The sequence below is a fragment of the Zootoca vivipara genome, chromosome 2, assembly GCF_965207765.1.
Source record: "Zootoca vivipara chromosome 2, rZooViv2.hap1.1, whole genome shotgun sequence".
In the NCBI taxonomy this organism is placed as follows: Eukaryota; Metazoa; Chordata; class Lepidosauria; order Squamata; family Lacertidae; genus Zootoca; species Zootoca vivipara.
This window is the reverse complement of record NC_142584.1, coordinates 32734519-32757696: the sequence shown is the minus strand read 5'-3', so window position 1 is coordinate 32757696 and position 23178 is coordinate 32734519. Positions and strand designations below refer to the sequence as shown.

The 23178-nt window shown below is 43.0% G+C and overlaps 1 protein-coding gene across 6 annotated transcripts in view; it reads left to right on the top strand.

Moving 5' to 3' along the window:
- Positions 1 to 21496, top strand: part of RNF157 (ring finger protein 157) — a 75895-nt gene extending 54399 nt beyond the window's left edge. For 2 of the 6 annotated variants that reach the window (XM_035104536.3, XM_088661586.1), the window contains exons 12-20: positions 622 to 860; positions 1094 to 1202; positions 1803 to 1914; positions 2520 to 2704; positions 3555 to 3620; positions 4979 to 5027; positions 8493 to 8603; positions 15517 to 15557; positions 18471 to 21496. In XM_035104536.3, the coding sequence (XP_034960427.1) occupies positions 622 to 860; positions 1094 to 1202; positions 1803 to 1914; positions 2520 to 2704; positions 3555 to 3620; positions 4979 to 5027; positions 8493 to 8603; positions 15517 to 15557 (912 nt within the window). In that variant the 3' untranslated portion in view covers positions 18471 to 21496. The remainder of the gene's footprint in view (positions 1 to 621; positions 861 to 1093; positions 1203 to 1802; positions 1915 to 2519; positions 2705 to 3554; positions 3621 to 4978; positions 5028 to 8492; positions 8604 to 15516; positions 15558 to 18470) is intronic. The other 4 variants (XM_035104534.3, XM_035104535.3, XM_088661587.1 and 1 more) reach the window with 3 other exon arrangements.
- The last annotated feature ends 1682 nt before the right edge of the window (positions 21497 to 23178 follow it).

Below are 23178 nucleotides of genomic sequence, written 5' to 3'. Positions count from 1 at the left end.
AAAGTTTGTTAGAATAGTAGCAGGTTGTGTGTTGGATGATTCCTGTGTGTTAGTCCGCCGCCGCCCCCCCCCCTTTCCTCACTTTCTCTCTGTGTGGCTCTGTGTCCTGAATGGCTCCAGCACTCAAGGGTGTTCCTCTGCCCATTTTACAGTCACACGGTCGCAACTTCTTCTAGCTAAAAGATTTCAGGCTAAGAAATCCAAGCGATCTGGTCCAGAATAAAGCATGCAAATATTAGCAACTTTATGTGAAATAAGCAAGTCTCCCATCGGTGATCTCAGTCTCTCTCTCTCTCTCTCTCTCTCTCTCTCTCTCTCTCTCTCTCTCTCTCTCTCTCTCTCTTGCTCAGGCATAGGCAACCTTGGCTCTCCAGATGTTTTGGAACTACAACTCCCATGATCCCTAGCTAACAGGGCCAGTGGTCAGGGATCATGGGAGTTGTAGTTCCAAAACATCTGGAGAGCCAAGGTTGCCTATGCCTGCTCTTGCTCCTTTTATGTATGAGCCAGATTACTTTGGAGGGGGTGGAGCTTACTCCTCTGTGCTGAGCTCTCTTGTAAAAGCTATCTTTGATACAGAGGAGAGTGTTCTTCTCACACCTGTCTCCCTGGTTCCTCTAGTCTTCAGAGAACATCCCTCCGGGCTATGAGGTGGTCTCCCTTCTGGAAGCCCTTAATGGGCCTCTCACTCCATCCCCAGCAGCTCTTCCGCTCCACGTACTTGGGGACAGCCACGTGTCGGGCATGCTGCCCTCATATGGCAGTGACGGCCACCTGCCTCCCGCCCGGACCCTGTCTCCCCTTGACCGCTTGTCGGATTGCGGCAGCCAAGGACTCAAGTTGAAGAAGAGCCTGTCCAAGTAAGTAGCTTGCTGATGTCTCCTGCCCTGCAGTGGCTGTTCCCAAATTGCAATGGCTAAGCTACAATCGCTGGCACCTGTCTGCTGTCTCTTGATGTTTCTGCTGCCTTGCAGATGTATCTAGCTGCGTGTGGATGTGTCTTCTGTTGTCAGCTTGTAGCTCTTTAGAGCCCCCCTTTCCTTTGGTTTCTAGTAGAAAGAAGTCACTATTTAAGTGGTTTGTTTTCCACCAGGTCAATATCCCAGAATTCCTCAGTACTACATGAAGAAGAGGATGAGAAGACCGGCAGTGAATCTGAAATCAGGATTTCCAGGAGGAAGTCTCCTCGTCCTCAGGAAGAGGTGATTGTTTGTTTGAAAGGTCTTGGGTTTATATTAAATAAACCACCTCTGCTTCCTGGGAACAGAAGGGTTATAGTGTTTTCCTGCCAGAGATCCCAGGAGTTAAACCCTGATGTCTTTGTTGCTCATGCTAAGCAAGCGTGCTGGCGGAGTTCTCCTGAACCTGGTTTAGGAAAGTTCAGGTTTGGCTTGGAAAAGTCCACCTCAAAGAGGAAGTGAGCTTTGCTAACTCAGGAATTCTCCTCTGGCTCAGATTGAAATCCAGAGCCAGGGAAGAATGACTGGCTTCCCTTGTTGCTAAATGCTTTGCTAGGCCAGGAGAGATTGAGCAAAGTGTTTCTTGACCAGAGATTGTGGGAACACTGCCAAGGAACTAGATCACTTCCTGTTTTAAGGGGCTAATTTTTCTGGAACTTTGGTTGCCTTGGTAAAATGATCTGAGAGCTTTCTCATTTGTTTTCAGAAGACCTCAACTCTTATGTCTGCAGGTTTGGGGGAGTTTGCTTATCTGTAATGACAAGGCTAAGCACACAATTTATGGCAGTAGTTCCATCACTGGAAATAATGTTTCCCTCTTAACATCTGATGCATTTTTTTCAGGAATGTGGTGTGACGCCAGAAAGTGAAAACCTTACCTTATCCTCCTCAGGAGCAATAGACCAGTCTTCATGTACAGGGACACCTCTCTCTTCTACCATCTCTTCTCCAGAAGGTATAGAAGGAAAGCTGACTTGCTTTGATTCTGGGGGCACATCTTCAAAAGACCCTTTGGCAAGCATATTCGTGGTTTTCCTCAATCCCACACTTCTCCCCCCATACCACCTTTTTGTACGCCTTGGCAGAGGACATAGGCTGAACACCAGTGCACAGGGATAGACCACAAAATGCACAACCTTGGCTTTAAAATTAAAAAAAAAGGTTTTGTCGATGTGCCACCTTTTGGCCTCCTTGCTTTTATGGATATTGTGTTGATTAACTAATGGGTTGATTAACCCATGCTGCTGCTATACAATTGGAAAGCAGGCAGATCAGTGAGTAGCTTTATCATAGGATTTGAGCTAGAAGAGGCAGCTCATAAAAGACACGTGATCAGGAGCCGGATGCAGTAAGGAAAATGTGTGATGAGTTAAGAGCATAGCAGATTGGACCATTTCCTGGCACAGGACTGAGACTCGGGTTGGATCTTGGACGCTCTTAAAAAGCTTGTTTTTTAATATATATTTTTGCTAAACTCGTATCTCAGCTAGTTTATTGTGTGTCCCTTTATAACCAGCCTCCCTGGCAATGTCTTGCCTGCGCCCTCCTCTCTTTCCTTAGATCCTGTTAGCAGCAGCCTGGCCCAGTCGGTCATGTCCATGGCTTCCTCTCAAAGCCAGCACTCTGAGATCAGCACTGACACCATGTCTTCAATGTCAGGCTCCTATATAGCTCCTGGCACTGAGGAAGAGGGGGACATGATCCCATCGCCTGCTGTTGCCAGTGGGGTACCTTCAGAAGGAGATGTAAGTATGGCAAGCCTATTCAGATGACCAAGCAGCAGAAACTGTGATGCGGGATAGTTCATTTCTATTACGACAGCCGCCCTTGTAAAGGCAGGGGTGGGAAACCTGTGGCCTTCTGGATGTGGTGGAACTTCAACACTCATCACTCCCAGCCAGAGATGATGGGGTTATGGTTCAACAATAACTGGAGAGTTACATGTTCCCCATCCCTACTCTGAGGGATGTGTTCACCATCGGGGCAGGCAAAGCACTTCATATAATGCAAGACCCCCTTTTTAAAATTCTCAAACCAAGAGAGAGAGAGATTCAACTGTTTTAATCAGATTAGACCCATTGAAATTAATGAACATGGTTAAGTCAGGTTCATTAATTTCTAATAATAATAATAATAATAATAATAATAATAATAATATGGCAGCAAACACACAACACTGTAGGTTGTGGCTAAGCAGCCATCGCCTAGGTGTGGCAGAAATTGACCAATATGGCGGCCAGGTGCAGTGCTCTTTTTCTGGGGGGATGCAGACTCCTAAACATTTTGTGAATCGTCGTACTTTTGTCCATTTACTGTATTCATTTCCCCCAATTTGAACTATAAAATGGTGATTTTCTTGAGTCAAAATGAGAGTACCCCTAAACCTTTTTTTAGGAAAAAAAAGCACTGGCCAGATGTACCTTGTTGCAAAAACTCATTTGAGAATAGGTGGAAAGCCAGCGAGACATTAAAAAAATTCACAACGTGTGTTGGGGTTGATACCACCGATGCAATTTGCCAGTGATCGTGACCTGCCCCTACAAGAATTGCACCATTAAGTCCAAGTCCTGCCCTTTCCCCTTTCTCTTCCCTTAGTCAACCCCTGTTGAATCTCCAGATGAAAATTTTGTCAGTATGTCAGCAGAGGAACGAGACGCAGAGGTAAAGTTCCATCTTTGAAAGCCTATTAAACACGGGGGTTGAAGGGGAGGGATGATAGGAGGTAAAAGCCAAAAAAAGTGAAATACTGTAGATGGAAAATGCTGTAAATTGTGTAGTTGATAAAGGGGAAGCTGAGAACCGCTCAGTGATAATAATAATATAATAATAATAATTATTATTTGAACCCTCCCATCTGGCTGAGTCTCCCCAGCCACTCTGGGCGGCTCCCAATCGAATATTAAACCAGTACAGCATTAAATATTAAAAACTTCCCTAAACAGGGCTCCCTTCAGATGTCCTTTTAAAAATAGGATAGCTGCTTATTGCCTTGACATCTGTTGGAACAGGGCGGGTGCCACTACCAAGAAGGCCCTCTGTCTGTGATGCAGTTTGTAGCTCAGCACAAAGTGACATACAACTTTTTTGGCAAAGGGTGTTTAAGTAGATAACAGAAATCACTGGATTAAAGCTGACCAGTCCAGAGGTAGCATTATTATCAGTTTACAATGGGGTGGAAGGTTCACAGGCTATGAAGGACTTGCTCACAAATTTATTGACAGCTGCACGAGTTATTATAGCTAGGAAGTGGAAGGGGCAAGGTGAATATAAAATGGAGGAATGGTATAAAGAGGTGTGGGATGTAGCTATTAATGATAAATTAACAGGTGCTATTAGGGTAAGACAGGGGAATATGCAGGAGAAATAATTTTGAGGAGATATGGAAGGTATTTGTAGAATTTGTGCTGTTTAAACGGAAAGGGGTCAAACCATCGCAAGAGGTGTTGAAATTTTTGGAGGTTGGATAGTTACAATGGAATGGTCTCGGGGTGGGGTGCACATTTTAATATTTATTATTTATTTATTATAACTTTGCCAAAAAAAATAAAGTTATAAAAAAGGGGGGGGGGAGGAAATACTCTGGATCGGTGAGGGAACAGGTTCTTCTGGCTAATCTGAGTCTTTGTGGATTGCTGTTAGCTAAGCATATTCTCTTACTTTTCTATTCCTTGCTGCCCAGCCAAAGCAGCTGCTCAGCCAGAGGCTCCCTGTGAAACCTAGTGTGCCCATATGACTGGGACTCCAGCTCTAGAAACAAGCAAACTAAACTTCATATCTATCCATGGCTTTCCGATCGGTCAAAGCACCACCGCACTAGGTTTCACAGGGAGCCTCTAGCTCAGTTCATTTGATCAAGCCAATTTCAGGTTTCATCTGTGGAGAAAATACATAGGAGAATACTTCTCTTGACACCCTTTTTAGGAGGGAACCAAGCTCTGATGACTGAGCTTTTGTGTCTTCCTCTTTGCATTGCAAGTCCTTCACTTTTAACATTCGCACCTTGTCATCTTTTGTGGCAGGGGAATGACGTCATGGAGGAAGAGGCTGGCTCCCCCACACAAGAAGATGGTAACGGAGAACAGACCATTACTCCTTTCCCCATATTTTTTTGGCTATGTTTCATCACATCCAGCTGGCAGTGTTCACAGTGGTGGATAAGGAAAAGCAAGGCTAAGCGGGGGTGGGACTTCTGGACAAGCTCAGCCTTGTTTATCTTGTAGTAGCAGATGGATGGTCTAAAGAGTTTGGAGGTGTTGGGGGGGATTGTAATATAAAGCTACTTGATGGCTTTTCCTGTATATTGTGGGTTAATGTGTTTTTGATGCCAAAATATGAGGTCTAGTTTTTGCAAAGTAGTGTAAAACAGGTTTCAGGAGTTTCAGTAATGCCGCTCACAAGTCAAATTATAAAAATGTTGCAAGGTAGAGACATAAATGAAAAGTCTTCAGTTTCAAAATGCCAGGGTCCCTTACTAAAGCAATAGCAATTCCAAACACTTCTCTGGAAAATGGAGCAGGGAGGGAAGGGTGAAGCAGAGAGCAATCTTCAGATAGCTGGAGCATCTTTGGCAATGCCCTTAGCAGTGGATGTTCTGGTGCAAAATTGCAAAACTGAAGGGGGAATCTTCACTGTTGCAGATAATGACCAACTAGGTTCAGTCTTTAGCTACTTAGAGGGCTATTGACACCAGAACTTTGCAGCAGCAAAGTATAGGTCAGTGCAAAGTATCACGTGTTGGGAGCTAGGTCTTGGGCCACTGACATAGGGACCCTGATGGAAGACTGCTCCCCCAAAAGTAAGGGATCTGTGACACTTCCGTAACCCCAGATGACGACACCCCTCTTTGGTACTTTCGGAAGATGGAGAGACAAGCTCTCACTGTGGTGGGAAGAGAAGCCAGGTAAAATGGGCTTCCTCTTCTTCCTTGGTGTGTTTGGCTGATTAGAAATCAACCCGCTTTGTAAAACTTTGTAATAAACATTGTTAGAGTTTCCATACACAACCCTCCCCAAGTAAAATAGCTTTTAGTTGACTCATGGACTTTCCTTGTGAACTCTGAGCATCTCATTTTTAAAAGGCAAGTTTCAGGTGCTCGTGGTCAGCAGCAAGGAGACAAGCTTGAAAATACCGCAAAGGCATGCTTAATAATTGGAAGGTTAAAGCAAAACTTAAACCCACATGTGTATTATGATTCTGGAAGTTGGCATCCACAAAGCATATGTATAGATCACTTTCAATGGAACATGCCAATTAGCCTCGGGCTTCTGGTATGCTTGCAGAATGTTTCATGCTACTGTGTTTTTGCTAACATTTGAGGGTTAACTTGAAAGCTGCAGCAGGAGTTGGGCCAAGTTTACCAATAACTGGAGCAAATTGTAACTCAGTTAAACTCTGTGGCATGCCACTGGTTCTGGATGATGGGGAGGGTGACAGATCATGTGATCTTTTTCTCTTTCATGCGCAACACTTCTCACACCCTCAGTAAGCACCAGCAAGGCAGAGAACCCATTCTTAAATAGCAGTATAATGGCCGTGTTCACCAAAACCTGGTGGCTTTTCCATGGGTCAGCAGGTGCCATTCCCTTTCCCCCCTCCCATGGCTGGGGCTTCTGCTTTAGTGCCAGCTGCGCTTCTGGGATTTCAGTGAGATTGCATGCTTGCCTTGTACAGCAGTCATGTAGCACATGCCCAGCAGCCCACTCCATAAACCAGCCATGCCGGAGTACTTGACTGTGCGTCAGTTTTGCTTCTTAGCATGTCAACCAAAGCGGCTTTGATGGATTCTGTCACCATAAATACTTACTTTATTTTGAAGCTTGAAATAGCAGGAGGCCTTTTAAATAGCACTCTTATTTAGACGTCCAGGAATGCTCTTCTGGTGTTCTTAGGACTTGCGAGTTTTTGCACACTTGCGCATCCAACCAGCAGGGAGTCCAGAGTACGATGGATAGTCTGTGTGGTTGATTAAGTAAAGAACCACCCACATTATTGTGTGGAATACTTTTCTTTCAGGGCTTCAGAGAGTTGTCACAGAAAGACTTTTTAAAACATAGTCTTCTGCTCCAGCCCCCAAAACCACTTGTCCAGAAAACAATGGAAAAGATTTCCTCTTGCAATGTCTTTTGCTTTTTTAAAAAACCAAATGGCAAGATTTCTATTAACTTTTCCAGAGTTAATATATGGAAGTCCTGTAAATTTCTTCCTTTACCGCATATATGTGTCTGTCTTTTTTAAAAAAACAAAACAAAAACAAAACAAAAAATGAAATAGTACCCACGCAGTCTAAATATAATCTGGAATATTGCAAGGAAAAATAATGAATAAGCCTAAGGGCTTTTGTAAGATATGGAGAGGGGTATAGCCAGATCTTGTTAAAACAGATGCCATTGTTGGTTACGTTGGGGCATTTTCAGAAGTAATGCATCACTTATTGTTCTTGAGAACTTCAGCTAAAAGAAGATGCCCCCATTTAAACAGACCTTTGACTCAGTTTAGTCTTCTCATTTAACTGTTAAAAATGAAAACTCACCGCAATAATTATGATATGTGTGAGCACCTCTTAGAATATTACTGGAGAAATGTGAAAAAGGTAGCCTAAGGCAATCACAGTTTTTGCTTTCCAACATTAAGCTGTGTCAAAGCAAATCTATGCTGCAGACTTTTCTGTATCTGTTTTATACCAGTGCAAGGCATCATTCAAGGAACTGTCGTTCTTGTGAAGGGGCTAAGAATTCTGTTAGAAATCCCTAGCACCCACTCAACAGAACAGGAAACGGGAACTCATTGAACTCCAGGTGACATTGTTGAACTCCAGCTCCCATCAGCCCCAGCCAGCATGGCCAGTGGTCTGGGACTATGGGAGATGGAGTCCAGGAACATCGGGAGGGCGTCAAGTTCCCCACCCCTGTCACAAAGAACTACCATTCCCAGAGCTACCCAAAGAGAGGGATCTGTCCAACGGTGCTCATTTGTGATACAAAATTAATAGTGCTTTCTTTGTGCAACCAACTGAGGTTCCTGTTGTGTTGTGTTTGCCGGGGAGGTAACAAGTTGGGGGAAGGTTTTGGTTTTTGAAGCATTCATATAGCTTCCTCCACAAGGCTTCAGACACCAGCCAGAGACCTGCAAAAGCATGAGCTGGTGATGGCCTTCTCTGCTGTTCATTTAGCTTTCCCCCTGCTGCTCTGTAATCTTCCTTTCTGTGCCTGCTTATGTATTGCCTTTGCAGAAAAGGTTAAATATCCTCCTGTGCCTGTACCCTTCCTCACTGGCAATATTTTTTTTTCTTGGAAAACCAGGATAGAAATGGAAGTGGTTGAGGAAACCTGCCAAGATGGCTTAATGCAGAGTTGCAGACGCATCCCAGTCAAACGCCTTATTGTCCACTCTCAATGCCCCCATGGGCTGCTGTTGAGGTTTTCTTCCCCAACTCCTGATACGAACTGTTTGTGCCTTCCGATATTTTAAGGAGAAAGAATACGCATGTCAAAGCGCAGCCCCATCCCCTCTCTAACTACGTTAACTCCCTTACAGGCCAAAGGACAGGCGCATACCTAGGTATGGAGTGTGACAATAACAATGACATTGGCAACGCAAGCGTGAAAGCACTGGACAATAAGCTGTGCTCTGAGGCCTGCTTACCTGGTGAGTGGCAGTCTGCTGAACATGAACTTTTGTGGGTGTGTGGAGGTGGGAGGGGAGCCTCTTACATAGCCCCCCCACCCCACCCTGTCACCTGTCGCCAGAAGCCATAACGTAACACTTGCATGTACATATAGCTATACTCCACGTTGAAACAGGCAAAAATAAAGGTGCTCAGCTATGGCATCTTCCAGGTATTTTAAACCATGCCCACTTACCTTCCCTGACCAGCCCTGCATCGCACTACAATATAGAGATCATTTTTAGGTTTCCTAACATAAGGCAAGTTTTTAATAGCCCATAAGACACGGGAGCCACATTTAATTCAATGTGTAGCGTGGTGCCCACTCTTATTTCTTACTGAATATTTTCATCCCCTTCTTTCTCCTTCTGTGTTCTACTCTCTCCCCCTCCACATTTTTTTTCGCATCTTTAAAACTTTTTGAAGCCAGGGGTGGAAAGGAAATGAAAGCACTGCTGGTGCAGCCCACTTTTGGTTGGGTTGTAACCCACCTGGGTGTCCTCATCCACCTGTTGAGGACCAGTGCCCAAGCTCCTTCAGCCACGGCAGTGAAAGCAGTTTTAAGTGTGCAGTTTAGATACGTTCACGTACACCTGGCATAAGGAAATAGGGTCAAGTTTTAAAGTTGAGCCCAAGATTCAGCGTGCAGAGTTCTTCCAGGCAAGATTCATAGTGGCAGAATAAATTGTCAGCTCCTAGATATGCTTATAGAAGTCAAAGCGTTGGTTAGATCTGTTGGGTACAGAAGGAACCACACTTCTTCCATGATATGTAATTTAGTGACTCCATGGAAAAGATGCTCTATTGGGGGACTTCTTCCTGCACTAAAATAAGATCCAGCCATCGCCCCCAATCTCATTCTATTTCTAACCAATATGTAAAGGTCCTTCAGATTTAATTATTTTCTTTACACATAGCTAGCCTGGTTAGTGACATAATGAAAAAGCAGGTTAGAGACATGCTTAAAAATTCCTTGGCTTAGCCCTGGTATCACATTCCCCACCTTACTTTTTGTTACTAATCCCGGGTATGTCTTGTGTGTCTCTTTGCTGTTTCATTGATCCTTTTGCCCCACTGGGTTTCATCAGTGTGAAAGTTCATGTTCACTCTACGCCAGCAAATTTCTTGTTTTTCTTTTCTTAGCCCATGCTTCCACCCTTTCCATTTCTCCGGGTTGCTGAAATGGCTGTAAATTTTACTGACTGACCTTTAGGGGTCTGGACAAAACTGAATAGGGGGGCGAATAGAATCATTCATTATAGTTGAGCAAATTGGCCTTGCCTGGTCCAGGATTAATGAAAATTAAAGATTTGTTGGTTTTTATTTCCAATGGTTGGAAACCATCGGCACAATTCTGTGCTGGTCCATTGAAATATAAGGGACTTGTGCACCTCTGCCCTTGATGGATTGCATTCATGTGTCCCACCCAGAGAGGACTTGGAACACTTACCTAGTGTGTGTTTTTTCATTTCTGTTTATTTTAATAGGATTTAAGTGTTCCAAACCTCTTCTGGCTTATGCCCCAAATCTTTTAAGTGCAGGTGCATCAGACCCATCCTCCCATGTCAGTAAATTTGTTGTCATTTGTAACACCATAGCAACCCATCCCTTGCTTATTTTGCCTTTCGCTAAAGCTTTCAAGGCTGTAAACTTGAGATACCTGAAAGAATCTTTCTTGGTTGGTCTAATTCACTGCTTCGGAGAGGGAGAGCTTTCTCACATAGCTGCTAGCAAGCTAGCTTACTTCCTCTGTTGTGCTGTCCCTCTGTGTAATTTATTTCACTTGGGAAATTCTGCAGTTAATCCAAGCTTTGCTCTGCAAAAGCATATGTGCCCGCAGATAAGAGACCCTCTAACAATAGTGGCAAATGCCATCTTTCTTCTGGGGCGGGAATTGTTTGAACACAGCCACATGCAAGGTCATTTATAGTTACGAGATTAAAATATTGCACCATATTATGTCCTTGCAGTGTTGGTACCTTCAAGCCATCATGGCTCTGTGTATAAGCCCAGACCCGAGCAAAATCTTAACCAAATGCCTTGCTAAGTACAATTTAGTGCTTATCCATAACCCTTCAAACTGTGATCTTTTAAACTGGGAAATCCTGCTTCAGTCAAGCAAGCTATTGGAGGGCAGTAAAATAAATCACTGGCACATTTTCCCCCCAGGGGTCTTAAAATGGCTATTGGGCAGTGAGGAACCAGAGAACAGAGGCTGACACATGCAACCCATCTTATTCAATAAAGTCACCAGTATGGATGTGAAGAATGTCCTTGACTTTCAGGAAAACTGCATACCTGGTGTAGTGGATAAGTGTTCCAAATATAGCATCAGGTTTCAGAACAGTGGTTGCAGTTCTATCAGAAGAACAAGAAGTGGGGAGGAGGAATGACATGTTCCACAACATATTCCACAGTTGAGCTATTTAAAGTTGCCTAGAACCTGTGAAGTAGCAGGCTTGTCAATGGGTTTTTGAATAAGGAAAGATATACAGCTGAAACTCGGAAAATTAGAATATCGTCGAAAAGTGCACTTATTTCAGTAACGCAACTTATTATTATTTTTTATTTTCCTTTTAATTTTTACAAATGCTTTCTTTTGGAAATTCCACAGTAATAAAACAAATAGTTACAATAATGCAAAAATAAACATCGCTATTACATTTCATTAATTACATTCCATTTATAATTGACCCGCCTAATGACAAATAATTACAATTACAACAAATAAAGGCTTGACATATCTTGCTTTGCATGTCATGCATCTATCTCGTATATTGGTTTCACCTTTTAAGTTGTGTTACTGAAATAAATGCACTTTTTGACGATATTCTACTTTTCCGAGTTTCACCTATAGAACAGTAGCTAATATATACTGTGCAATATGGTGCAAACTGGTAAAAAAAACGGCTTTGTAATGCATCTCTGTGCTTTTAAAGTGAAGAACAGTGTGCATTAATGATAGCATATGAACTATCATGCAAAATATTACTTTTAGCAAATCCTTCCTCTTGCCACCTCCAAAAAGTCCATCATTGCAGATAAATCCCCATAACGCTTGTTGTCAGGTTTTTTGATTGTTTTTGTTTTACTTTTAGGAAAGCAAAACTTTTGGTTTTGCTTTTCAGGAAACTTTTAGGAAAGCAAAACTTTCTCATATTTAAAGGCATATACTATGGCAGTAGCGGGTGGCGCTGTGGGTTAAACCACAGAGCCTAGGGCTTGCCGATCAGAAGGTCGGCAGTTCGAATCCCTGCGACGCGGTGTGCTCCCATTGCTCAGTCCCAGCTCCTGCCAACCTAGCAGTTCGAAAGCACGTCAAAGTGCAAGTAGATAAATAGGGACCGCTCCAGCGGGAAGGTAAACAGCATTTCCGTGCACTACTCTGGTTCGCCAGAAGCAGCTTTGTCATGCTGGCCACATGACCTGGAAGCTGTATGCCGGCTCCCTTGGCCAATAACACGAGATGAGCACCACAACCCCAGAGTCGGTCACGACTGGACCTAATCGTCAGGAGTCCCTTTACCTTACTGTATGGCAGTAGTCAATGAGTTTGCTACTGACCAACTTAATATAGCAGTGTCTCTTATTCTTCCTGTCTCGTTATTTCATCACATAACTGCATTATGAGATATTTCTCTAAATGTGTTGTAGTGGAACTTACTCCCTAGCATACCTGGTTGTACATAAGCTTCCAAACCCAGAACCTTGGCTAAATTCAAGAATTGCATTGAATGAAAGATCACATCTTTATCACATCCCAGCTGTTATCTGCTTGACATAGGAAGTATTCCCTAGCGTTGCCTGCAGTGCTTATTTAACTGTAGGAATGGAAGCTGGGCATCAGGAGGCCTGTGGAATAAATTACTATACAGTCACTAGAGGTGTCATCACCTCCTCTGGCTTGCATACCCTTTGCTGCTTGCAGGAATCTTTTGCAGATCCCCCACCCTTCACTCTATGTAACAGACGAAGGCAAGTCCTCTTTTTCCCCTAGCTGCAGTGTGTTATTGTGCAAACCCGTGCTTTGCTTTGCAGCCAGTCAGGAAGCAGCATGTACCTGCTTCCATGGTGCACAAGCTAGATATGTAAAACAGAATGGGGAATGAGACTTCTTGAGTTGCTTATTCGCAGATGCTGCGCCCTTGAGCTTTTTGGTATATGGCTGGAGTAATGATGTGCCTGGCTGATCTAACGGCAGGGGTGCGTTTCTGAAGTTGTCCTCTTGTTTCCCTCACACTCCATTTCCTTCACCTCAAAGTTCGAACTCCTAAAAAAAACAAAAAAACGAAGCACTTCTAGGTACTCCACTTCAGTTTATTTGAGGAGGGGAATCCCACCCCAGCTCATTCTCTTTGTTTTAAGGACATTTAGTCTCTGGGTTCTCTTCCCCTTTTTAAAGAGTGAATAGGTACAAAGGTAAGTACGGGAGATGGAAAAGCAAAGTATTAATTTTGAATGTGCGATAGTTGGCTTAGGGCTTGTCCGCACTGGGTTTTAATGTGGGTTTGCGGCTGTTTGTGTTCCCAATTGATTTGCATATAGTGCACATGACATTGCCCTCACACAACACAAGTCTTGATGCTTTTCCCTTATAAATTTTGGCTTATTTGATACATGGATAAATCCAGTAAGTTGGGGGAAATCAGGTTCCAAGCCACTCAACTTGGGGTCACAGACCATTTGTTTCTGTGTTGTCACTTTCTGCTACTCCCCTTCCTATGCACGCTACTTCTTTAGTGCTTTCATTTCTCTTCTGGCCTTGCTTGTAACCATTTCTGGTAGTATTTTTTCAATTTTTTCAGATTTGCCCAAAACCAGAAAACTGCACAAGCAAACTGCATTAAAAATCTCTACACCAGATTTATTGGGCTACAATCTGAAAAGTGTGTGTTTGAGAATTTACAATTGCCTTCATTTCTTTTCTAGCATGCCAATAAAGGTGTGTCAGGAACTTAGCCATCTATGTATATATGTATTATTTAGATCACTCAAGATTTCCACAAACTGAAAAACTGCACAAGCAAATTTACTATTGTTTGACTAAGTACTTTTGCACACTTCTTGGGTGGGGAATAAACATGAGGTGGACACACAGCTTTCTGTGCACATGCTCTATCGGCACTTAATTGGCATAATAGAACCAACAAATTAGAAGGCAGGGACAAACTCAAAAGGGAATGCCTACTGATATGGTTAATAGCCAGATGTAGTGGCCCAGCTGTGGGGCTAAATAATTCTCAAATGTTGATAAAAACAACATAAGAGATGTATAAGAGAATAAAAACCACTTCTTTCAGGTGTACATGCCAGAGAGCAAAATACAGAAATGGTGTCAAATACTGTTGTGTGTTTCCCTTCTAAATATCCACCAAGGTCATTTATATATGGGAGGTGGAAGGCAGCAAACCAGTCCATGCATGTACTATTTGTTACTCAAAAATCTCTGCATGTTTTGTGTTCCCCAAGTAGCAAAAAAAAAAAAGTGGTACAAGCAGGGCCTTTAAGTAAATTGGCAACTGGGCAAGTGGTGATTCACTCAGACAGCTTGATGAGCATGGCTAGCTGGCAATGATCATGTTGGCCCATCTCAAGGGATTCTGCTGCAGCTATCACAGGGCCAAATAGTGTTCCTTTGGTACCCAGTAATAGGTAAATGTTTATAGTTTGTTGTGTGTCTCCAGCTACGCATTTTGCTCTGCTGAGATAGTCTCCCAGCTACAGGCAGAATACTCAGGGGGGATTGTTTATTGAGCTCTTAACATGGACACCCCTGAGCCATTGTTAACAGGGTATAGGCACATCTGTTGCATTCTAGAGGCTACACAACTGTGCTTTCCAGTTATGACCAGACAGACACACCTTAGCTGTTGCTTCTTTCTGAGTTAAAACATAATGCTTATTGAAAACTGCCCTATGTTCTGTGCAAAAGTCAAAGTGTAGTGACCTTAAATTTTGGATGGTAACACTTTGGTCTTGCAATTTGTTTCCCCAACATTAATTTAAGCTGCTTTGGGAATCCCTTTTGAACATAGGGCATAGATTTTACTACTAAATGAATAATTCTGGGGTCTCATGGAAAGAGTAGGTATTCTGTGCATCAACCGTACCACCTAACATTTAGCCCAGTGAAAATTAGCTCTGCCCATTCAAAATGCTATTTCCCATGTCTGCCTTTGGGGGCTATGTCTGATGGATTGTGCCCCCACCCTGCAATCTGCTGCCAATTCTGTGCTATAGAATGTATAACAATGTTATATTGTGACATCATTGGCCATGCAAGAGGCAAGGAATCTCTGTGGAATTGTTGGCTCTCCTCTTGGCATGCTTTACACAGGTTTAATGGCCTAGCTTGCCACCAAACTGTGGTCTGGACCAACAATATCTATGATGCATGTGAGCTGTTTTAAAGCGGTAGAGCTCAAATTGAGTTGGGCTGCAAGGATTAGCTTGCTGCAGCACCCTTCTAGAGCACCCAGCCCTCTCTTGAACATCCATTAATCAAGGACCCCTGCTTCCCATCCCATCTGCTTTAGAAATGTTTCTGTGGAATAAAACAGACTTTGAGTTGAACCTATGCTCTGTCCCATGCTTCTTGTAGACACCTTGGGTTAGGTTCCATCCCTTTGTGATAGGCTGCTCACAGTAACCAAGACATGCTTGGAAATGGCCACTGACTTGGAACACGATTCCTAAGAGTGCTGAAGCACACAGGCTTCTATGTGAAATCTCCTAGATTGGCATTAGGGATTACAATGTAGAAGGTAGTTTTTGTTTTGTCCCTTTTTTGTGCTCTCTCTCTCTCTCTCTCTCTCCCCGTTGCATGCATTTGCATTTGTGTTGTCTGTCCTTTCTCTTGTTCACCATTTGCTTCTGGTCTTTCCTACTAAACAGCTGCAGTTCCGGAATCCTGCCCCATAAGCATTGAGGAATAGGTATGAGATTTGCGAAGTCCTCTGCTGCTCACTTCGTCTGAATAAACCTAGATTTCATTTTGCAGTATAATCTTTCTCTGTAAGGCTTTGTTTTGATCGACACAGTCCCCACCCCCTACACACTTTTTTTAAAAAAATATATATGAAGGATTGCCTCTTGCGCATGAAATATTGGCAGGGGCAAGTGATTCTTATCACTTCTTGTACCGAAACACAACTGCAGAATGGGCTTTCTTAACTCATTGGTGCAAATGACTTTTAAAAGCCAAGCTACAGAATCTGAGGCTGCAATCCTACACATGCTTACCTAGAAGTAATTGCCATTGAACCCAGGGAAACTGACTTTTGAGGAGACATGCACAAGATTACACTGTAAGGCAAACCGTTTGTATCTATTCATGACCAGTGCCCGGGTGCATTTTTCTAGCCATGTACTGGTTACCATGCTTGTGAGATGGGTGTGTCTATACCCAGGCTATTTCATGTTCAGGGACTAAGTCCACAAATGTTACAAATGGTGTATTGGGATAGATTTTAGCTCACATGTACTGAGGCAATTATTACCCACCACAACTCTTGACTCTCTTTTGCCGTAGGATAGGCTGCTAAAAAATACAGGTCCCAGTACCAATCCTTTGGGGGGGGGTTCTAGCTTCTACATCCCTCTATCCCTGCTCTCTATTTCCTGTTTCTTGCTCCATAACAGGACCTCTCTAATTCCGTGACTGCTGGTGAGGTTGCTTGTCTAAAGCTTCTTGAAAGTCCAAGTGCACAATATCAACTAGATTCCCTCTCTGTTATATCTATCTATTAATCTGTCTGACTACAGAAATATATTTACTGTTTTTGTCTTGGGCACTCAGCCACTTTGATTAGCAAGTGCCCATAAAATGTTTCCTTCGCAAGAGTGCAAAAAGACTAATGCTGCTGAATTGACTAAATCTGACTATTCAAAAGGTTGCTGTAAACAATGGACTTTCATTCCTTGTGCTATCACATCGCAATTAACTTTACATTTCAGCAAGGGCCCATTCCCGAATGAAGGGGGAGTTCTCATACTTCAAAGATTAAGTCCAGGAGGGAGGGAGATAACCGTTGCTGGATATTTGGCTACTATATAATAGTTGCACTTTCTCTCTACACAGCAATGATTTCCTAATGAAATCCCTGCAAAGTGTATGAGATTTAGAGCTGTTTTGCAGGAGTTAATTGCCTCATTTAACATATAACTATGCTGTAGGCTGGCAAGTGGTTTTCTTTTTTTTCTTTTTTCTTTTTTGTTTAGTACAAATATAATGCCTTGGGGTCAAATTAAAGCACATGAAAGACGTACTTAGTTGCTTCCTGTAGTAAATGAAAATCCCAGCTTATAACTTATGGCATTTCTTGACTGTAGGCTCCATAGATGCCAAATAATTAAAATGTCTACTTTTTATTCACTGCATCAAAGATGAGAATATAAATAGCTGTGCTGTGCCCAGGGCAGCTATTTTCATGCTTGGGCTATAGCAGGCATCCCCAAACTGTGGCCCTCCAGATGTTTTGGCCTACAACTCCCATAGGTAAACGGTAAAGGGACCCCTGACCATTAGGTCCAGTCGTGACCGACTCTGGGGTTGCACGCTCATCTCGCATTATTGGCCGAGGGAGCCGGCGTATAGCTTCCAGGTCATGTGGCCAGCATGACAAAGCCGCTTCTGGCAAACCAGAGCAGCACATGGAAACGCCGTTTACCTTCCCGCTGTAGCGGTTCCTATTTATCTACTTGCATTTTTTTGACGTGCTTTTGAACTGCTAGGTTGGCAGGAGCTGGGACCAAGCAACGGGAGCTCACCCTGTCACAGGGATTCGAACCGCCAACCTTCTGATCAGCAAGCCCTGGCTCAGTGGTTTAACCCACAGCGCCACCTGGGTCCCTCCCATGATACCTAGCTAACAGGACCAGTGGTCTGGGAAGATGGGAATTGTAGTCCAAAACATTTGGAGGGCCAAAGTTTGGGGATGCCTGGGCTATAGCTAAACTAAGATAAGTTAGAGTTTTAGGGAATGATGTACAGCACTCTGTTAAAATGGTCCTGTTATGTTATCAACTTCCTGAGTCTGTCCGTCTGCGATCACAGAACACTGGCCTGGGCCAATAGGGCTGTTCTTACTGAATGGAAGATATCAAAATGTTCCTAGAATGAAGAGCCTTATGGGCAATTCTTTTTACTAAATCCAGCAACTATTTAAAGATCTTCTCACAGTGCGAGGCTGCTAAATTTAGGAAGGGACCTAAGATACTTCCAGACACCATCTGCCTGTTTCTTATATGGAAGACATTTGTAGGCATGCTTTGTGTACTTTCAGAAACTTTCATTTTGTTTGAAACAACAACAGCAGCTTCCATATTCACACTTGTATGGGTAACCTGTCAAACCTACAGTGAAGATACTATAAACAGCTATTTATGTTGGCTGGCTTGTCCAATTTTTCATGGAGGACCTAAGAGCATGATAAGTTTCCTTTTCTTTAAGTGGATGGTTAAAGTGGTAGAAGAAATTATGACAAACCTCCATTACTATATTTTAAGTGCAGGTAGGAAAAGGTAAATACATTAAAATAAATAAATAAATTAGTTTTACCAAACTTCAGATATACCTTGTAACAAATGTCAATGTTATAGAATGAACCCAGGGCTCAATGAGGACCTAAAATGAGTTCTGTAAAAACTGCCACCCCTAGTTTTTGGCCGTTATTAGGAACCAGTCTTCCAGTACTCTTGCCAGAGTCTGTAGGCTACTACATCTATTACTTGCCTAAATTTTAAAGCACAAACCTCTTGTTTTTCCTTTCTTTGGCACTGGTATTCTGCTTCCTATTATCCCACTACGCTCTACCCAACAGTATTATCCATTACTTTTCTTCTCATAGGTATCCAGGCGTCAGCTGACAATCTTCTGAATCACAGCCAGACCCTGAGGCGCCACTTTTCTGCCAGCAGCATCAACCTGGAGTATGATGAAGATATGCAATGCATGCTGGGACTTCTGTGTCCTCGATGATGTTGCATTGTGTGGAGAGAGAAATCACAGCACTGAACACGTTTCCCTAAAACACTTAAAGCAGCTAAGCTGTGGGCATTACCCCTGTCAAACCCTGCAGATGATGTGACATTGTTTTAAACACCACACTTGGTAGCCAAGAATCCACATTACCCTTGTAATCATTCTATGTTAAAACGAACACACAGTAGGATTGGCTGAATGGCTTGAGTAGGGTTCAAATGATGGTTACCTCCATAAACTTTGATGCTTTGTCTCCTATTATCATCTTGTCAACTCAGCATTCCCTGTTCTCTGCTGATCTTTGTCTTTATGGTGTAACCGAATAATTGTTTGGTGATTGCCATAACACCCGTTTCCCTTTTTTAAAAAATCAAGGAATTAATGCTGCTTCACTTATTTATAATTCTTAACAGGTGCATGTAGAATGTGTACCTGTAAAAATGTAATGTACGTAGAGGACAAATATATACTTGCAAACTAATGTATTGGCACAGCTACCTATCACATCCACGCAGTGTGGAAGACATGTATTTGATGCCACCTAATACATGCAGCAGACCTGATATCAGAAGAAATGAGATTATAGTTCCTTCACCCATTCTACACTCACCCTGAAGTCATTTGAGCTGCCCGGATAATGATTCCAGGTCACAACTAAGCAATCAATATTTGGGTGTGTGTAATATCCATTATTCTTCAAGAGCTGGGCTGAATTCTATGCTGCATAGAAGTGGCAAGATCTAATACAAAGGGTTCCCCCCCCTTTAAAATATGGAACATCTAGCAGCTGTATCTTAAAATGGGGGAGAGAAATGGTAAGCAGACAGCCAGTCAAGAGAAAATGACAAAAGAGATTCATTGTGTGAAAATACAACACCGCCCTAGTGGCTGTTTTCTGCTAATTTTGGATCCCATCAGAAGATGACAGAACATGTGAAGTTAGGCATGCGGTCTTATGATTGGGAAAAGATTAACTGGCACAAAGTTAGAGGAGCATTAGTAAGTGCACTTGTAAAGTGATATTATTAAGGCAGACTGTCCCTTAAACTTCATGCATGGCATTACATAAAAGTGCAGTCTTCCCCCTATGTGATAAAGGCCTTTTAAATGCATCATTAACTATGCATTTTTTCACTGTTAATGATCTTGGTTTCCTTGGTGATGAGTGTATGCAAGTCCTGGTGAAGCCAACAGTTCCCCAGTCATTTTAACAAGCTGTCCATCCCAGCAGTCGAATTTGGTCTTTGGTTGGGGCCCACCTGTTGAGTCAAATTCTCATCCTTCCTTGTGCTGCATTGTGAAGCCTCCCCCTACCATGCACAGGCTAGTTGCCAGCAGTCTGGTGAATCACCAACACAGTCGTTTTAGAACCTGCTGTTTGGGAATATTTGCACTAAAACCATGGGAAGTTTTGCTGTTCTTGAATAAGAGTGAACAAAAAGTGGCATTTGAGCAATTGCAACTGTGGGGGATGGAGTGGGGATGAGTGAAGGTCAGGTAAGGTTAGATTGGTGGTGGGTTTTTTGAGCTGGGCTTGACTACTCTCGCCTCCTACCACTTCCATTCCTTTAGCTCTTTCCTACTGTAGAGCAAAATTAACGGTGTAGCACAAAGATGGCTTCCCAAGTCTTTCTGGGCAGACTCCTTTGATCCTCCAGAAGGAGGAGAGCAGGTCACACCTTTAGCTTTGTGTTAACTGGCCCCCATCATCAAAGACAAAGACTTTGTCTCAGGCCTTCCGGTCGCATCTTCCTGTGATGGTCAAGCAAGAAAACAATTGTGTTGCATTGTCTTCACCAACAACACACACTTCCATATTCCATTTCCCTGTCTACTATTTGTTTCTCCTTGAAGAGGGGAATGAGAGGATTAAGAAGAATGCTGGACACTTCAGTTTTTCTGGAGAACATTGGTTTTGTCTTTAGAAACAACAAAGAAGTATTGCATCCCAAGTGTGCACATAGTTATTTTGTCCCCCACCCCAGCTGGTCAGTCAGGTTTTTCTGTGTAATCTGTTTACAAGAGACAAAGTGTACACACCTTCCACTGTGAAATGCCTGTCATGTGGCTCTGGCCTTTACTGTAATTGACTGGTGGTCATGACAAAACTCTACAACTGGAGACCTTGGATACAGCCTTTAACCTGCCAATTACCACATGGAGGAGCTTTCAGTATGGGAGTCTTGGGGAAATGGCCGTGTGCTCTTGGGAGTCCTTACAAGGGATAGTGGGGTTGGTGAACACCAGAAATGCTGTTCTGCAAGCTTTAGTTAAATTAATCAAGCTCTCCTCACCCACTGGTCCACCAGTAAGCCTGTTGTAGGATAAAGTGCATTTTCTCAAGATTTACCTCAGCATTCAAAACGCTGTATGAAGCAAGACCTGGAGACTGGGGAAAGCAATAACAAGAAAAATAGAACTGGCATAGACAGCATGGTTGTGTGTTTTTCCTCAGTTCCCTCACATACCCCTCTGAAGCAAACTATTGTTTGTTTCAGAGATTTCTCAGAAAATTGTAATAGTGGCAACGTGGATGGAATGTGGGGTGGGGTGGGTTATTGAGGAGAAATGTATTTTCTTTTTGTCCGTCCCCCCCTTTACAGGGGTGGGGGAAAGTCAAAGGCAACAGAAATTGCAGGTGCAGGATGGTGTCCATCTGAATTTGTTACTGTGAAGCAGGCACGTGCAGCCGGGAAGCAAGTTGTGCCCCATGCAAGAGTACAGTCAGACTGTTCTTAATGGGTGCACATGCCACAACATGGGACTATGGAACCTTCTAGACACGCTTGTGTGCACCTCAGTGGCAACAATGCAATATGTATTTATGACTGCATGACTCTTTAAAAGAGTGAATAAAGCTGTTTACAAGGGATGGACAGCTGTTCCCTGGAATTGTTTGTGTGTGTCATTTTCTGAGGTAAAAGATGTGTTACCGCCACACTATTATGGGCAGCAGTTTAAGTCATTTGAGGGGCAGGCTGCTGCTTGCCTGTCAATGGAAAGAGTCTCATTGGTTTAAAAATGAATTTTGATGGGGGCCGGGGGGGGGGTGTTCTAACATTCCTTAGGACATAGTGTCCTATTTGCTTCCTCTTAAGACAGCTACATCTCAGCAACACAAAAGCCATTTTTAAAATGGTAAGGGTTCATCTTTTTATCAATGTACCTGGAACTGAGTAACAGATCTATAGAAGCCGGAACGATTCTTTGCGTCACTTAAAACAACAGCATAGGGCCAGTGAGTTGAATAAGAGTGTATGGGAGGTGTAGTGAATCTTTAAAATCAGAAGATGGCATGCAAGAGCCAAACACACTCTTAATACCCCAGAGAAAGGGATTTGCAAATTACACAAGAGGTAGAAATTACATGAATGAGAAGCTTTTTTAGAAGAAATGGTTGGGAGAAATCTGCCAGTACAATGGCACCTCGGGTTACAGATGCTTCAGGTTATAGGCTCTGCTAACCCAGAAATAGTACCTCGGGTTAAGAACTTTGCTTCAGGATGAGAAAAATTGTGTGACGGTGGCAGGAGACCCCATTAGCTAAAGTGGTACCTCAGGTTATGAACACTTTCAGGTTAAGAACGGACCTCCAGAGTGAATTAAGTTGTTAACCCGAGGTACCACTGTACTAAATTATAGTCTGGTCACAAACAAGGTCTGACCAGCAGAATGTCTCTGCTACCCAAATTTGAATTCCACTACCAGAACGTCCGTTACTACAAATCCAAATATTGCAGAATGATGAATTTCAGCCTTGTGATTTTGCAAGTTGGATTTTGTGAGTTAAATGTGTGCTTCAGTTCTAGAATTGGAGCGTCATCTGTCCCTGCAAGACAGGGGTAACTCTCTTGTAGGGTGATGAACACGGTGTATAAAGATGAGCTCCAGAATGCTTGTCATCTCCCCTATTTCTTTATCAAAACTTTTCCTTAAAAAATAGCAAACTCTTTTAATGTTTCCAAAATGTATAGTATCTCATTGCTGGCAAAATATTGGGATGGTGGATTCTAGGGCTCAAGTTTAGACAGGATGCCAATCATTGTGTTACTATGCAGACTGGGGGACAGAGATGTTCTGGAGGGTGAGAGAGAGAGAAAAAGTGCCCCCGTTACTTTCCTCCCTCCTAAAATCCCCCGATATAGCACAGGGAAAAAAAGGTTTGGGGTTGCTGTGTTTTTTACCTCATGAGTCACACCTCCCTGACCCTAACCCCTGAATAGTGGTTCAAGGGCTCAAGGAAGACAACTTCCAGCATTTTCTGTACCCCTTGCCTTTATAAACGAGCATAGTCATGATGAAACAGGACAGTTTTTGTTCTACAAGAACAAGCTACATGGCTGCAACAATTATTCTTACAATAACTAATACAGATTGTTAAATTAACTTGACCGTGAATTAGAACTAAGTTTGTCCTTTCAGATTGCAACTGTCCTTCACCCTTCCACATTCTCACATGTACCAGCTATTTCATTTGCTACTGAAAATTAAACAATGCTCACCATGTAATTCTAACTCTGCCAGCAAATAGAACTGTGCCCTATTAACTACTTGCCAGGAAGAGGGGGGGGACC